Below are 17,715 nucleotides of genomic sequence, written 5' to 3' on the forward strand. Positions count from 1 at the left end.
TTCAGGTGATTTGTTAGAAGTGTTTTAAGATGTGGCTTTGTGTTCACTACCAGCATGACTTATTAAGAAGCCTAATATCTTATGACAGTTCTTTCAGTGTCCTTTAGTTCAATATCCTCAATGCCCCACATTTAACTCAAAAGGAAGTTTCTGCCCACATTTGCTTATGGAACTATTCATTACCAGTTGTCCCTGCTGTTGAGTCAGAGTCTTCTCTTGGTGTTTGGAGATATTCCCCATGCCATCCTCTGTCAAACCACTGTTCTTTCTGGGTAGCTGTTTCTCCTGTTGTGCTACTAGGAGCTGCCCAGGCTGTGAGAAGAATGTCAATCATGAGCCACAATTACCCAATTTTCTCCACCAACAGCTCTTACCTTCTACGTTAAGGGCACAGACGTGGGGACAGAAGGTAGAAAAGGAAGCCAGCTCAGACAGAGGTTACTGATATTCTTTCAGAATATTTAGAAATTAAATGGTCCAGTCTATTATATTTTTTTTAGATGGGAAAACTAGAGCCCAAAGAAAGTTTGATTTGCTCATAATCAAGTAGACAGATTGGACACAGAGTTAGGAAGAGACCATAACCCATGCATTCCCAGTACTATTCTCATTTTACTCTAGTCTAGGACCTCACATATCCTTTCACAGAGAACTGTTCAAAGAGTAATCTCTTAATATATTTTAAAACAACTTATGACGATGTCATGGCATAGTAGAACTTCTCCAATGTGTCACATACTATATAAACACAAACATTTGAAGTGAACCAGTGACTTATTTGCCCAGTATGAAAATCTTTGGGGTGTCTGAGATGGTACTACACCGATTCATTACATGGCTACATCTACATGACATCTGAAACTGCTTCTTAACACGACTAATCCAGTGCCTATTCTGGTCAGTTTGGGAAAATTTATACAAAAAAGTAATGTGAAACAGGCTTAAAGCTTCATCCACCTTCTTTAAAAGAAACAAAATAAATGGAATAAAATTCCAACAGGGTGCTCTCAGGAAAACTCACAAAGCCTCTCTGACATACTCATCTACAGAAACTAATAGCGAGTTTCTAGTTCACCCAGGAAATGAGTGCTTATAAGCTTGCAAAATGAAATTATTTTATGTGGCTTGTAAAATTGATTGTATCCCATTATCTTAGGAAATTATACATGTGATTTGATAACAACAAATGTATTAAAAAAAAACTTATTTCCTCATTTTGCCTTTCCATTGGCCAAACTATCCCTGGGGTTAACTGGTTATCCAAAAGGAGAAAAAAGTCAGAATTTTAAATTTAATCTCCCACTGACTAAATCAATTTCTCAAATAATGATGTTAGAAAAACCCTGAATATAATTATAGAAAAGGAAAAATGGATTCAAGCATAGACTGCCATAGTAATCAAAGCTTAAAGGAAAAAAGCAAGTATATGTGTGCATTTGCAAACACACACACACACACACACACACACACACACACACACATAATTCTATACTCCTTTCATTACTGCTTTTATAAACACAATGATCCTTTCAGTGCCCAATAAGTCTGCTTTCAGTGCAAGTAGGAATGGGTTAGCAGAATATAAGATTTGCATCACAGAATATGAAAACCGACTTTCTCTTAGAAGTTGTCATGTCTACTTGGTAAAGCCCAGAAGTCACCCATCAGATTCCCTTTAAATTTTTGCAAGCATTATTACTGCCTTCCCTTTGTCAAATTTTGCCATATTTGGCTTTCTCAATTATCCTCTATGAGTGATGCCCCCACACCACCTCCTTTTGACAGTAGGTTCATTAATCTCAAGCCTTTCTGCTTAGGCACAAGCTTTTGAGAATAATTTCTGAGAGACACAGGTAGAACCCAAAGATGACTGGAACTGAATCTTGTTGCATATATGTTTCTGCTTCCTCTCTATTCCTTTTCTGTTAACTCAGCCTAGAATCCTTATGCATGGATCAAATCTACTAAGGCAGTAGTGGGATGTAAGGTCTGTTGGACATGGCCAGTACAGTGTGTGGGACTTAGTAACCTATGCCTTAAACTTTTCTTCAGTTGTCTGAAGCCATGTCTCAGAAGTGCAAATCCAAAAAAAGAATATAGACTTTTTACTTTTTCTTGGTTTTGCTTTTTGGTCAAATTCCTCACCACTCAAGTCCAATGGCAAGACGAGATTGTTTTACAAAATGAGATGTTTGTGCCTAAGTAGAAATAACAGCAAGAATACCAAAGTTTTCCTCAAGCTATTCTGGGTTTGAAAACAGGAAAAAAAAAATCAGCTGTAAAATTCAAATATAGACCACTTCAAGTTACTGACTCTGCTCCAAGAGTACAATGGATGAAATTCTACAACACCATGAGGAACCAAAGGTGAAAAAGAAATTAGATTTATCACAGATCTTGATAAAAGCTAAGGATTCCAAAGATCCTTCTACGTAACAACGTTTCCTTCCAGATCCCACTAGCAAGCACCTAATGGGTGTGCTTTCACCGGTACATTTCCATAAGCACATAAAAATCTCCCCAAAGAACCTCTGTACATCTGGAACCCAAACCATAACTCAGATCTCCTTTTTCAACATGCTGGCTTTTGAGCAACCTGGTAAGTTAGCACTTTTCTTCCAATTTCTAAAAAATTGTGTGTTGATTTTGCTTCTTGAGCTCTACAGATCAAAGAAATTACTGTGGGGAGATAGAAGATGTGTCCAATGTCTAAACAATGTCTTCCCTAGCCCCTGGAATTCCTTTACTAACACATGTAAACAGTGACTGCTGACTGCCATCCTTCTTACTTGTGCTTGTAGAATGTGGGGTCTCCTCTTCATCCTGATGCTCATGGTGAATGAGAGGAGGCTGTGCATCCTGGGTCCAGTTTTCTCCAGAAATGGTGTCATTTCTGTCTATATCTGTTGTGATGATGGTTAAATACACTGTGACTTTTATCAAGCAACTTGTAATGATTTCTTTCTTCCATGAAACTATATATACTATGCTTAAACACTATCTCTGAGCATCTACTATAAACAAATGAGTGATTTTACTAGAATGTCCCAAAAGAGAATGAACAGGCATGGCATTTCTCCATGTTTACTTATTATTCCATCATAGACACTCTGTCAGAGACAGCATCATAAACCTTTCTGATGCATTCATTTTTAGAGCAAAGCAGCATAGAATAGCTTGTACCCAGGTGGCATGATTGATAAATGATTCCTAGGTGAGACTAAATGTCTTCATGAAGAGTTCACTAAGAATCTGTGATGAGATATTAAATAAATTTCCCACTGTGTCTTCATGATTGGCCATTGTAGCACTGTGGGCTTTGAAGGAAAAAATATTCTTTAATTAAATGTGCATAAGCCATTACCAGTCATCCTTGTGGTTGTCTGAAGTAGTGCTTCGGTGCTTGAATGGCTTGGCTTCCACTGGATCCAATCCTGGAACTGTTTTGTGTGGTCAGAAACTCGTGGAGCTGTTGAAACTGTGATAATGACGATTGAGGCAATTAGGGAAATGTTATTTCTTGAGCCTTCTCCACTTGTTTTGCACATTTCTCCTTCTGTAGTCTATATGACTCATCTATACGAGGGTGTATAGATGGCTGTGTAGAAATGGAGGAAAAGCAGAGAGCACCTTCAGCTTGGCTCAGCCACGTGGTTAAGCATCTCAGTGTCCTTCACATTCTGTCACAGAACACCTTGGGGTTCAGAACATGAGATCTTCTGGGAAAAGCAATCGAAGAAGCTGGGGTGGCAGGAATAACAGCATTGAAAATACCAACCCTCCACCAAGGACAATGAAAGACGCCAGAGTTTTGTCCATCCATGCAAACTACAGTGGTCCTCAGCAAGTGAAAGCTCAAGAAATTTAGACGACTAGCCAGAGTGCTGCCTGTAGATCCTTAGCCCAAAGAGGTTAATAATGGAAAGCTATACCACAACAATCACTATTTGTTAGTAATTTTGCTAGAGATGATAGAAATACCCTGAGCACCCAGAGCTTTCTTCTAGATGGGTCTGAGAAAAATGTCTTCCTAGAATTGAGATATGGCTTGAGATATATTTCTGAATATTTATCAAACACCTATGGTACTCTCATCAAATACAAAATATATCAACAGCAAGCCATTCACAACCAATGAAAGAAAAACAAGATGCATCATTCAATAGAAAAAGGCCAGAGGTACCAACCACCATCAGTATGGAATGCCGAAAACAAAGGAAGTATACATCCACCAATACCCCGATATTGTCACCCAAAGTATTAGGTCTAGAATAGGAGATACAACTAACAGAAGGATCATGACAAATCAATCTTCTTTCAAACTTTGATTTTATACCCAGATAATGCAAAACTATTTCACAAGTTAAGAAAATCAAAATTGGGATCATTAACCACATTCTCTCCCCCCACCCCCCTCTCTTTTTTGATACCAGGGCTCAAACTCAGAACCTTGTGCTTGCAAGGCAGGCGTGACACCACTGAGCTAAATCCCTGGCCCCAACCACATTCTCAATAAGCATGAAAAAGTGGAAAATATACCCTAGAGACAAAAAAAATAATGTGAGGAATTTTTCCCTGGAGCCTGGCCATGTGGCTTATTTCCAGGTTGATCTTTTGGGGTTGCCACCCAAGGGAGTTTAGTTTCTCAAGGACTTGTCTTCACTAATGGGCCCTCCTGCAAGGGTGGGCCACATCCTGAACTCAGGAGGCAGCATAGTCCAGCACCAGTGATTAAACACAATATAGACTGAGCTCCACAGAGGTGTTCAGCCTAAGGAATACATCACTTACAAGTTTTCATATACAAAGTTAAGTTCATCTTGAGTATAGTCAAACCATATACTCAGATGTCTTTAAGGACTAAATTAAATTTTTTGATTTCTTCTATCCTGGCTGATATTCATTTGGGGATTAAATTCTAAGTTTTCAATGAGACAGATTCAGCTTATCTCACCCAAGACAGAGCTCACATAGCTCCCTGAGTCTTTTCTCTAAGGAAAAGAAGAGCTGTGATAGAGTCAGTTTCAGAGTTCTCATCTTTGTCTAGCAAAATCTGAGATTATAAGTACGTATAGGAAGAACAATCATTTATTAAAGTATTAGACTAACTCTTATGTTTTTCAAATTTTTCAAAGAATATTTTCAGTTCAAATTCCAGCTTTCTGTTATTCCAGGTTTGTATGATATCATGTAGTGTTTTCACTATTTGCTTTCCACAATCAGCACTGTCTTGTTAACTCTGGATTGACATTCGCCATTTCTTTCCACCTTTTTCTGCTCTATGGGTACCCAGAATGTTTGATAAAACCCTGGGTTTGTCCCTTTTACTTTAATTAGGCTTTAACTAACTAAGACAATTCTTGAAGTCAACCTCACATCTTCTGAGATTTTCAAGAACTTTCTTAGCCCTAGAAATTTAGGATCATCTACAACTTTTAATTAATGTCTTCCTAGTCGTATTCTCCAAGTTTACCGCTCTAATAGATCTTATGCTCTTTTCCCTTAAGGCAAAAGCTCTGGCTTTTTTAATCTTTGTGTACTGAGTACCTAGCATAGCAGGTACATAATGAATATCTGTTATACTGTTTTAATATACCATCCTCTGGAAAGCTTGGCAATTTAAAGAGGACCTACAGTAGCAGACTTCATTGACAAACAAAACAGAGATACCACAAAGCATTCAAAATTCTGTGAGATATTTTCCCCACTTCTCCTCCAGATATGGTTTGGCTTTAGTTGCAAACAATTTATTTCTTCCTCCACAATCTCAGCAAGACATAACTGAGGTGTAATTGTAGGTCCACTCATTTTTCACATTAAGAAAGTATTAGGCACCATTGAGATTAATAAGTAAGCCCTGCACACAAGGTTCGACTGTAATTGATTATTCTTACTGGTACTGGAGATAAAATCTTCATCATCATCAATGCCTGATCCAGAAAAACTGAGATGTTTGTCTATGTCCTCTTCATTTTCTTCACTGGGCGCCCAGCCTGTTGACATGGTATTTGAATCCGTACCTGTTATAGTGACTTGCATTAGTAGCTGAGCTGGATGCCAAGCAACCCATTTGTCAAAGGAAGATAGGTAGAGAAAGTATAACAGCTCCCAAGATTTTAAGAAGAAAGTGAAAAACTTGACTTGTCTACTCCAATTCCTTTTGTCCTTGTCCCTGAAGCTAATACACAGACCTCAGAACATTGGCTGTGTTCTTTATGATCGAACATTCTCTTTAAGGAGGCTAAAAGAATAAATAATGAACATAGCCCTGCCATACAAACAAAACAAAGGCAATGGAAATTCCCTTTTGCTTTCAGACGCGTTTCTTATTAACTCATTAAATATATTCTGTGAAAGCTGTCAAGAATAGAATAGAAAAGTTTCACGTGTGCCTATTTGCTTAGTCAAGACACTTTCAGAAAAATCTCAAAGTGTAACCCTATGTCAGCTACTCTTGAAATCCTGCAGTTCCATTCACAATTTGTTAATTCATTGTTGAAACCTTGCATCAGATCACTGCAGCTGCAAATCCAAAGGAAGCGACACTGCAATTCCCCACAATACTTTCATATAGAGAAAGCAAAACCAAAAGCTATTCAATTAGATAAATTATTCCTGGCATTTATTAGTCAACCAAAAGGGTTAATGGAAGTGGACTACAGTTCATATCATAACAACTTCTCATTCTTTTGGATGCATAGAAAATACCTCTTCTCAATGGTCATTGAAGAAAATACCTCTTTACCAAAAAGGAATTTTCTACCTTTTGATTGAGATTCATACTGTCTCACAGGATGACCCTTTGTCTTTCATACTATTCGTGTCCAAGAATAATTCAACTGATGGAGGTTTTCTGTATTTCATTAACTCTAGCTATACTATTTTATTTTCTCATCAGAAAGTTAGAAGCTTTTACAATTTTGGTAATTTTGGAATATGCATAAGCATTCTTTCAGCCTTGAAGTTTTGTTTCATTATCAAGGAAAACCTACTCCTTTTTCAGTTACTGTAGTAGCCTCCTCCTGAGCTAACTTCGTGCCATGGAGTAGCAAGATGAAAACTGCATATTAGTACTAAAATATTAAATATATAGTTCTGAGAGCCCATAGTCCTACTTAAATCATCACAAACATTTGTGAAATTGAGATGGACTTTAGACTCTAACAGCATTCCTTAGGTTAATAAGAATTATTAAAGACTATTAAAAAACATGTAAGACATCCATAACTCATTACCAGCCATTTTTGTTGTTGTGGGAAGATGACTCTCGGACTTTGATGGTTGAAACAACCATGAAAACCAGTCCCGGGTTTCTTGCCTCTTGGTTGCTGTTTCCAGAGTTGCACCACTAGTGCTCATCAAAGCTGTTGTAACCATGATTGAATCGATTGTTGAAAGGTTAATTAACAGTTCCTAAGAAACAGCATTGCATATGCTTTCACTTTATTCCCTCTTAAGAGAATCATCTATATTCAACATAGATGGTGGAAAGAAAGAGAAAAGGCAAAGAAGTTCCATTTATTTTAGAGGCCCAAACTTGAGTTCATAAAAATATCAGCGATGGAAGGACCAACAACATCATGCGGATCATGCTCCTCATTTTAAAAGCTGAGAAAAATTGTGCTGAACAGAGCTTCTAATTTGTCCAAAATTGGAAAGCTAATCGGTGACAGAGAGATCTGAAGGACAGTGTGAAGTGCCTTTAAAATTTGTAAGTCTATAATGTAAAAAAGGAATGAATTTTTTTCTCATCTCCCAGAGGCCAAATAAAGAGCCATTATGAATATTTTCAGGTAGATGGGTGCTCTTTCAAATATTAGATTTTAAAACGCAGGAATCTGAACTGCACAATGATGAACTTCTTTATGAAGTATTATGTTTCCCAGCATCAATGAGATTATTTGGCAGGAAAGTTGTGTAAGAGATTACCTTATTCGAAGTGTTGATTGAACTAGACCACTTAAGATCCACTCCATAACTGAGCATTTATGATTCTTAAATCCAGCTATTTAGAATCCTAGCCCCTTGATCTTCTATACAGTTTATCTTGGCCAACCAATATCATTCTCCAAGAATTCAGCGTATGATATTTTTGCCAGCAATCACAGACATATGACCCCAGAAATCCCAAACACAGGATGGAATGACGCACAAAGTCTGTTGAAGATGCCTTTCCACTTTTCCCCATAAAGACTCCCAATCCTGCAAGCAAACTTGCCCGAAAAACCCAGACAGATAGGCAGAGGTGAAGTGACAGGATGATCCCACTGATAAGACCAGAGGTGAGAGTCTTGACTTCAAAAGACTGCCATTTTTTTTTTTTTTTGCCACCACAGTATGCACTAGAAGAATATTAGGTAATATTAGATTTTTTTAAAAACTGAGAACAAGTTCAGACAGAGAGGCTGAAGCCATCAACCATCATTAAATCCCCACATACAAAAGTAAGGTGAAGTTTCTTTTTTTTTCTTCTTATAGTTATCAAGAAAGGCAAAAAGAAAGGCAAGAAGAAACATGACCAGTAAGATCTTTTCTCTCACATTATTTGTTCTATGAAGATAAGCATTGTAAATACTTAAAAAAATAGCATTTCCTTTATTGTAAAAATCTCCCCTCTCTCTCACCTATCATGATCTTAATCACTATGATATGGCAACATTATAACATCTTTCTTCACCTGATATTTGCAGAAATGAAGGATATTTCATGTCTTACAAGACCGACAAATTAAAAGACCATTTTCCATATTTATTAATGCCCCTCTGCAGGAAGACTGAGGAGTCATTTTGAAATATGGCCATATTCTCCGCCAAAAGTTAATAAATGAAGATATACTTGGAATCTTTTAATGTTATACATTGACTCATCCTCCTCCCACTTTCCAAGCTCCCAGATCAAAGTACTTTGCAGAAATTTAGAGACAACAGTCAAACACCCGGGAGCTTGTCACTGAGCTAGATGCTGATGTACAGAAATAGGCCATCCTTTTATAGCCTCTTATGGCTTTAAGTGTCCAAACAACTCCAGGGTCTAAGCCTTCCATCTGTAAATTAGCATTTCCCCCTTTTGTTACTGAGCATATAATTAAGTTAGCAGAAAACAGGTGCATGTGTGTCTGCTAATAGGCTTCTGTTAACAGGCTAGAAATAGAGGACATTTTGTGAATTAATCTTCTGGTCAAAGCGTGGCTCTGAAGGAAAATAATACTAATTCTATGCAACTATTGATGAAAAAAGAAAAGTAATGGGGTCAATTAGGAGCATCCAGTCATATTCTCAGATCCATAGGCATCTGTGATAAAATGGCACTAACCCATGCTTTTATTAGTTGCTCAAAGGGCATCACTGGGAACTTTTGGTGTGATAAAGGGTATCCTTTTAACACTAAAAGACTTGGCATTCAGGACACCTGATAAGCAAAGACATAACAGTTTACCTGTCGTCGCTGTTGTCGTGAGAGCCTGAGTCTGAGGCTGTGAATTACCAAACCAGGACCATATCCAATTACTTTGCTGCTGAGCTGCTGCATGGCTGTTTGAGGTAACTGGATCAATTATGAAAATAGCATTTAGTGAGGTTTCCTCTTAACATTTACTTTCTTTCCAGTCTATGTATAACATCTGCATGTATAATAAAGATTGGAAAAGAGAAATCAAGGTCTGGTTTTATCTTTCCAGCCTCCTAATATCTCCAGGTATCTTAGGACAACAACACCCATGCAGATTTGTGTGGGTATCAATCCAATGCTTCTCAGTCTTCAAGTTGAACCCCCAGAAAACCTGATCAGAGCAAAATCAAGCAGCAACTTAATATTGTGGTAGAAAGAGATTTGCTGTTTTCTTGATTGGGTGACTCAGCCAGGAACTGAAGGTCTTTGGTGCGGTATAACATAACATTGTTCTCATTCATTTATCTTTGGAGTGCCCTTGGGAAGGGCTGCCTGCATTTTTTGGGTCTCTCTAGCATTATGCCCAGGTAGTTTGTAGTAACAACTGGTATTTTAAAGTTCCACCCATTCCCATCAAACTCAACTCATCTTTCTACTTGAGCAAGAACTTGGCAAAGGGTGTGTGTTCAAAATGTTAAAATTTTAAAAAGCTTCCTCAGTATCCAACTATCATTTTGTCACCTTTCATTCAAATTCAGTATGTACTTCCAGAAATGAAACAAAACTGCCAAAGTTAAAGAAATGTTGAACTCTAGTCAAATTAGAGAAAGATTGGGACTGGGGATTTAGCTCAGTAGTGGCCACGCCTGCCTCACAAGGGAGTTTGGATCCCTAGTACCAGGAAAAAAAAATTAGAGAAAGGTCAATGGTAACATTTTGTAATTTAAAAATCTCTCCGATTCTCATGTTGGAGTTAAGGCCAGAATGCTTCCCTACAGAAGCAAACTGGCAAAATATCATCAGGATAAATATTTGACCCAGGTGGAAAGTTAAAAAAAATTAAAATTGCACCCCTTTTTGAAAAATCTGATGTATGTTGGCCTTTCTTCTTAAAGAAAGGACCCTACAGATGAACACTCTCAAAATCTTGCACATTATTTCAGGTGATTCTTGACTACCTAATAGAATCTCCTGAAAATCCATGAAGCCAAGTTAAAAATTATACATAACAAGTGTCAACAACAAGCACTAAGTGGTTCTAAAAGAATGCATTAGTTCAGAAAGAGAGTTCAGAAGGAGATAGAAGCCAGTTTCCCTCATGATGCCCTCAGTAAGCCTGAGCACCCCCTGGACTGTCCACAGACACCACATTCTCATTTCGGAAACTGTTAAAGATGCAGAGTTTCCAACACACTCACTGTAGGGTACACCAGGGGGAAAAGTACAACAAGACATAAGCATTTTGGAGCAAGATAGAAATAGGCATCATCTCTGTCCTCCTGCATGAGAGGGGAGGATGAAAAAACAGTTGTGGCTTAGCCATCAGTTTCCAATTTGTTCCACCCAACTAGTTCATGCCAGATCCCCCCCAAAAATTATTAGTTTGACACCCAGAAGACAAGGAAATAGAGCTTTCCAAGGCAAGAGTCTGCTTCCTGAATTAGTTTAGATTTTTTTTTTTCCCAGAGAGTTTGAGAAATAGGAAAAGCCTGATGACATGCCTCCAGGAAAGCTCTTCCAAAAATAATATTTACAATCAACAGCCTGCAGGATGTCCAAACCTAAGCAGAGAGTTGCTCTTACCAGATTTCCCTATGGCCACCCACTAAGGACACTTTCAGAAGGAGTGATTCAGTCAAGCGAAAAACCAGCTTCTTCTCTGTGCTCAGCCAGCCCTCCTCTTGACCTCTACACCCCTGAATGCATTAGGGAGGATTTGTAACCATTCCCGCTCATTACGTCCCAGTTCTCAGTCCAACAAAGATAAGGCTTTGGGAATCTCCTTATGATTCTATGCTACTTTTTTTCTAGTTTGTGTTATGCTACGTTCAAGTTTCCACCTCAATTTTGTTTCATTTTTTGTTTTGTTTTGATACTCATTTTTTGCATGAATTAATCCTCTTGAAGCTGCCATTGGCCTTACTCAATCCTAAAGCACTTCAGGTACTCTTGAAGTAACCATGACTCACCCTGGACAAATGAAGTCTATTTCTTCATTAACTATAACCGTTAAAAGGGACTCAGGCAAGTGTTTTCTGTAGGAGGAAAGTAAAACGCTTTTCTCAACTTAAATCCTAAGCTATATTATAGTCCAGTCTCACACACTCCTTTTCTTTGTTTTCTGAACTAGGATGTCTTTATCTGTGAAGCCATGCCCATCCCTCTGAGCCTTGGTAACTACTAGAGCAATGTTTGAAACAGGAAGACTATAAATATTGGCTAAATGAATAAAAACCCCTCACTCAAATGGCTTCTCTTCAAAATTTCTTTCTTTGTCTTTTTGAGACACTCACTGCTTTCATACAGGCTATCTGCAGCATGAATGATAACTTCATCTAATTCCTACATTAAGACATATTTTGGTAGGATTTTCTTCTTTGTGGGAAATGGGAACAGGTTATACCTGTTCTGCGTCCTACACAGATCATTAATTACTGTGTTTTCCAACATCTGACAAAACTGTGTACCATAATGACAAGCATCTTCAATATGGTTAGGTTAAAAAGGCAGGCAAACCAGGTATGGTGGCTGACACCTGTGATCACAGCACTCAAGAGAGGCTGAGGCAGGAGGATTGTGAGTTTGAGCCCAGCCTGGGCAACTTAGTGACTTAATGTGACCTTATTTCAAAATTTAAAAAAAAAGGGGGGGCTGGGAATTAAGCTCAGTACAAGTTTAATTGGATACTGGGTCCAGTATCCAGTACTGAAACAACCCACAAAGCAGGGAACAGCCAGCAGCACTGCCTGCCTGGCTGGCAGAAGCCCCTTCTGAGCTGTTGCCATCTCCAGAGAGCCACAGCCCGGAACACATGTGCATTTGAAGCAGATCTGCTTTTTGAAGTGCTTCAGGAAATTTTCTGGAATGACCAGAACCTCAAGCCTACTCAAGTTAATCCCCTTGAAAGCTGCTAACAAATTTAAAACACTATTAGGCAAGTCACCTAAGATTCAGTCAGAGACCTAAGGAGGTTTCCCTGGCTTCTGGGTGACAAGGAAGAGAAGGGGCCCCACCTCAAGTATTCACAAACCAGTCAATTTGTGCCTCACTGTCTGGAGGCCAGAGTTGCACCCCTTAGGAGCCAAAGCCAGGAAAAGAGAAAATCCACACCATGCTAAGCAATCCACTCAAGATAGAGATGCCATATTTGGGTTTGAATAATCCTCCACAGAAAGCACAGCCCATCCAGAAACCTGTTTTAAAATAAACCATAGGAAACGCAGAGAGGTAAGTGAAGGAGATGAGAGAGAGATGTAAGCACTTTCCATTTTGGATGGAACTGTAGCCCGGATGCATGAACCCAAAGCCACCTAGTGCAGCATTCACATGGCTCCATTCGTGCAGTTCCCACACACCAGCAGACTGGAGCAGAGAACTCGGAAGCTAATAGATCTGGTCAGAAAACTCCTCCAATACATTTCGCTTGGACCCAAAGCAAAGGAATTGTTTAGTGAATTATCATTAATGAATATGACTAAGTTATATGCAATCAATAACTTGAGTGTAAACCATATTAAAGCATAAAAATACAAAGTTAAGTATAAAAAGGAGCCTATAGGAAGGTATTTGTACCCTATGATCCTAACTTTTTGAAAACAGTATTACCCATGGTGGAAGAAAGACATAAATAAAAGTAAAATTGTTCCCATATCAAGTTTGGGGTGTTACCTTATCCCCAGGGACAAGAAAATAAAGGGAGATGGGTTCTTTAAAAAACAAATAGAAAACAAAATAAAGACCTTCCAATATGGCATATCTTACCCCAGTGTGAGAAAACAGAGTTGTAGATGGAGACAAAGATTGTAGGTCATACCAGTCAATATACACAAAGCACTGAAAAGCATAATAACCGGCCTCCCCAAAAGAGGTCACTTATGTCTAGATGTCTAGAGAGAAGAGAAAATCAATTCTTGAGTGCTTATGATGCAGGAGAATCACAGATTTTTGCCACAGAATTGCTATCAGAAAGTACACTGATTCAGACTCCTTACTGGTACTCCCGTAGGTTCCAGTGTTCGGCAGATCAGAGGTCGGGTGTGCGGTTGGAAGGTGGGTGTGGAAGATGGTGTAACCTCCCAAAGTGCTCCTTTCACTGGAGGACCCACTGCTCACATCCTCGTCCAAAGGGTTGATGGGGTTGATGTCTTCTGGGTTTGTTCTGTATTCTCCTGTCTTGCTGTAGCGGGTGCCATCACGGTTGACAATACCTTGGGGGAAAGAAAAGACATCTTCAGAACTTCCCAGCTGATAGTTTTTGAGTATAGGGAAGTCTGTGGGTTGGCATACAAAATAGTGACATTGAAGCTATATTCTTTTTACTAAGAAGAATACCTACTTATCTAGTGGTGAGATATAGTGGCTGATTTAAGAAGAAAGAGGACCTTCCTCTACTCATGTTATGGCTTGTATCTAGATATCCCTCCAAGCCATCTGTGCATATAGGAAGGGCTTTCTGGAGGTGGCTGGATCTAGGATCTGAATGTGAATTAAGGATGTCACACTGGGGTTATGGGTGTGTGATACTGGATTAGTCCACTAATTGGTTTATCATATTTCTGTGTGTGGGTAAGAGGAAGACCCATCTTGGTAATAGAGTGGCACCACCCAAAAGGCTCATACCTTGGATGGGATACAGAAGAAAAGGGGACTTTGCTATTTCTGCTTGTTGCCTCCTGCTACACCATGAACTGTTTCACCTCTGCTATGACCCCTGCTGTGGAGCAAGCCAACTAAAGACTGAAACCTCTACACACTGTGAACTGAGATAAATTTTTCCTCCATTAACTTGTGGGTGTTGGGTTTTATGTTTCAGCAATGAGAAAGTAGCTTAAGATACCCTGCAAATCCTAGAAAAGATAAGTCAAAAGAGGAGGTATTGGGGAACCCCCACATTTGAATACCAGTTCCATGTAGCTCTAGTCCAGGTAACCGAGTGAGCTTCAGTTGCTCATTTATAAAGCAAGGATAATATTACTTTCTGGATGAAGTTGTTATGGGCCTTATGTGATGTATGGTAAGTAAAGTATTCAGCACTGTATTCAAAATAAATAGATGCTCAATAAATAATAACTGTCCCATCTGGTTCCTGACTCTACTTTCTGAAATATATGTAAAATTTGTTGTTATTAATTCTATCTGTTTCTTTAAAGGGTATCAAATAGCAGACTAATAGGCTCCATAAAGAAAATATATCTCCAAATCTGTGAAGAAACAGATTTTCTTTCTAAGGAACAAATTTTGGCTAAGCAAACCCCTACAGGCTGGGAAATCAGAGCCTAAGTATGCCAGCGCCTTAAAATTAGCAAACATAGATATGTATAACCATCAAAATCTTTGGCTTAAACAGACAAATGACTAGTATGGACCAGAAGAGAAAAAGTATAAATGAATGTATTCATTGTTCTTCTCTGAAAGTGTTTGCTGCCTTCAAATTGGGGTCATTCACTACACATGTGCATACAGGTGAAATGCTTTCTGCTGAATTGCATTGGCAAAACTAGAGATTCTTTTTGTCTATCTACCAAGTTTGCTCAAGTGGAACTATTAGTATAGCACAAATAAAAAAATCCAAGGTAGCAACACCTTGACAATCTCTGCAGATGGAGATCTACAGCAGAAACATTATACTCTGGCTTCTCTTCAGATTGTATAAATCTTTTGTCTTTTAAAACAGAAACATTACTGACTATCTTAATCCATTTCCTGTTGCTGTAACAAAATACCCGAGACCAGGTAATCTATGAAGAATAGAAGCTTACTTGGCTCACAGCTCTGGGAGCTGGGCTAGAAAGTCTAAGTGCAGAGTTCTGGCACCTGGGAGGATCTTCTTGCTATATCATAATAAGAGAGAGCACATGATGTGTTAAGTCACATGTGTGCTAGCTCATGTCTCTCTCTTCTAATAAAGCTACTAATGCATCATGGAGGCTCTACCCTCTTGACCCCATCTAATCTTAATTACTGCCCCAAAGCCCCCATTCAAATACATGAACATATGACATACAGGTTTTTAGGTGACATATTCAAATCACAGCATTGACCATACTTAAATCTGACTTTTCAAAGAGATCTACAGGAACCAAGGAAACTTGGCACGAACGGAACTTCTACTATGGACCAGGCAGGTGTTAGACATACTGTTTCTTAAGTTTCAGAACAACCCTTATACGCTGTGCCATTTTTCATACGCAAAAACTGAAGCTCAGAAAAAGTGTCAGGCCTCTAAAAGTAAGTCAGTGTGATCATGACTCATAATCACACAAGTGGTGAGGAAATAAGATTTCAAAACAATCCCAACTGGTATATCACATTTCACATGGTAGCCAAGAGAAAGGGAAGCTTCCTGTTTCTACTGCAACACACAGAGCAAGGACGATTCCTTCTGTAACAGTGGGAGGTTGGATTCATGTGGTCTGGAAAGATTCTGTCCTTACTGCTGCTACCTCCACACCCATCCACTTTGCTGGGGTATGGTTTTGGGGGTGGAAACATCAGACTATGCAGAAATCAATACTATGCTACTGCCCAACAAAATGATGATTAGAGGCAAACATGGTCAGGATTAATAGACTGACTGAGTTGACATTTTCTGTTTTCTAAACTACCATCTCATACTTCTGCAGATAACCAAGATGACTTGAGGGAGGTGTGGTAAAATGATGTTGAATTCCACATCAGATAGTTTATACTCTTCATGAATATCTTTCAATGTTCAGTGATAGCAAACAGAAAAATTTCCATTTGGAGCCAGAATACCCCTGCCCCTGGCCCTTACATTTAAATTGGTTTTAAGGTGAACTTCTAGCTAGGAAAAGTAATGCTGGTTTCCTGTTTGCAGTTTCTTTTTCAAAATAAATGCATTTTAAGTAGAAGAGAATAGATCAGTTAAGAGAAAATATAGCAAGTAAGTTATAGTGCTAGGTAGTACACAGCTAGGCCCAAAATATGGTTTGCAAATGATTAAGTTTTAGGAACAAAGCATCAAAGTAAAGCAGAGGGCAGTTTCAAGCCACATAGAAAAAGGAGAAGGAACACCGAATCAGTCAACCTTAGGGAAATGACTAACATTTTATTCAAACATAAACTATAGAGAACACACATAATGCTTTACCCAAGAATGGAAAAACTTGATCAAGATGAGGAGAGATACTTACTTATAGTAACTTGTCCTTCAAAGGAATTGGGCAGGTCTGTAACTGATGTACAATCTTCTTCATCGAGGGGAGCTATGGGGCAAGGGAAAAAAATGAAAATTCTAAAAATATATGTTAAGTCTATCTGCATTTCTATAACTTAAATTTTTGACTGTAAAAGTAATGGATCATTCATTGTAAAAACATATTTTAAACAAAGAAATGCATGAATTATCATGAAAAATCATTTTTTTATTCCAGAAACCAACAGAAATGATGGGAAGCCATGGTAGACATTATCAGTATAAATAGCATGAAAACTAAAAAAAAATAACATATGTTTCCATTTTTTTCCTTTTCTCTTAGTTTTTCTTTTCCTTTCTTAGATTTCCTCTACCCCTCCCATTTCCCTTATACCTTTAGATGTTTTTCCTATTAAACAATATCAACTATACATTTTAATTCTTATATACATTTTAGCTTATCACACCAGAGAAACTATTCAGTATTTACACATGTGTCCTATTAATTTCACTTAAGAGTAAGCCCTCAATGTGCATCCACTTAGCTATAAATGTCTCTAGTTTCTCATTCTTTATGGCTGACTAGTACTCCATTTTATTTAAAAAAAAACAAAAAACAAAAAAAACTTCTTTATCCAGTCTCCAATTGATGGGCAATTAGGCTGTTTCCAAGTTTTAGCTACTAGAAACTGTGCCACATGTCCCACATGTGTCCCACATGGGTGGGACTTTCCCAATCTAGTTTCTAAGAGTTCCAAACAGTGCTGCTCAGAAGGCTACCAGAAACATCTGTAGGTGATCATACAGTGCAAGGTACAGCCAAAATTCCTGAAGAAAAGATTGGGGAGTAGAGGTAAATGGAAAAGAAAGGAAAAAGAAGCCAAAGGGTATCCTCTCTCTCTCTCTCTCTCTCTCTCTCTCTCTCTCTCTCTATATATATATATATATATATA

The 17,715-nt window shown here is 38.4% G+C and overlaps 1 protein-coding gene across 12 annotated transcripts in view; it reads right to left on the minus strand.

The window, feature by feature from the left end:
• Nucleotides 1–17,715, minus strand: part of Cd44 (CD44 molecule (Indian blood group)) — an 85,536-nt gene that overhangs the window by 24,003 nt on the left and 43,818 nt on the right. For 4 of the 12 annotated variants that reach the window (XM_010612589.3, XM_010612588.3, XM_010612591.3 and 1 more), the window contains exons 4-5: nt 16,761–16,832; nt 13,599–13,814 (exon numbers count right to left, since the gene is read on the minus strand). In XM_010612589.3, coding sequence (XP_010610891.1) covers nt 13,599–13,814; nt 16,761–16,832 — 288 coding nt within the window. Of the gene's footprint in view, nt 1–183; nt 313–2,789; nt 2,904–3,364; nt 3,479–4,737; nt 4,748–5,894; nt 6,021–7,235; nt 7,365–9,435; nt 9,544–13,598; nt 13,815–16,760; nt 16,833–17,715 lie in introns of all 12 variants that reach the window. The other 8 variants (XM_010612584.3, XM_010612586.3, XM_010612595.3 and 5 more) reach the window with 7 other exon arrangements.

This window comes from Fukomys damarensis, unplaced genomic scaffold, assembly GCF_012274545.1.
Source record: "Fukomys damarensis isolate Sample0158 unplaced genomic scaffold, DMR_v1.0_HiC HiC_scaffold_27, whole genome shotgun sequence".
NCBI classification, from domain to species: domain Eukaryota; kingdom Metazoa; phylum Chordata; class Mammalia; order Rodentia; family Bathyergidae; genus Fukomys; species Fukomys damarensis.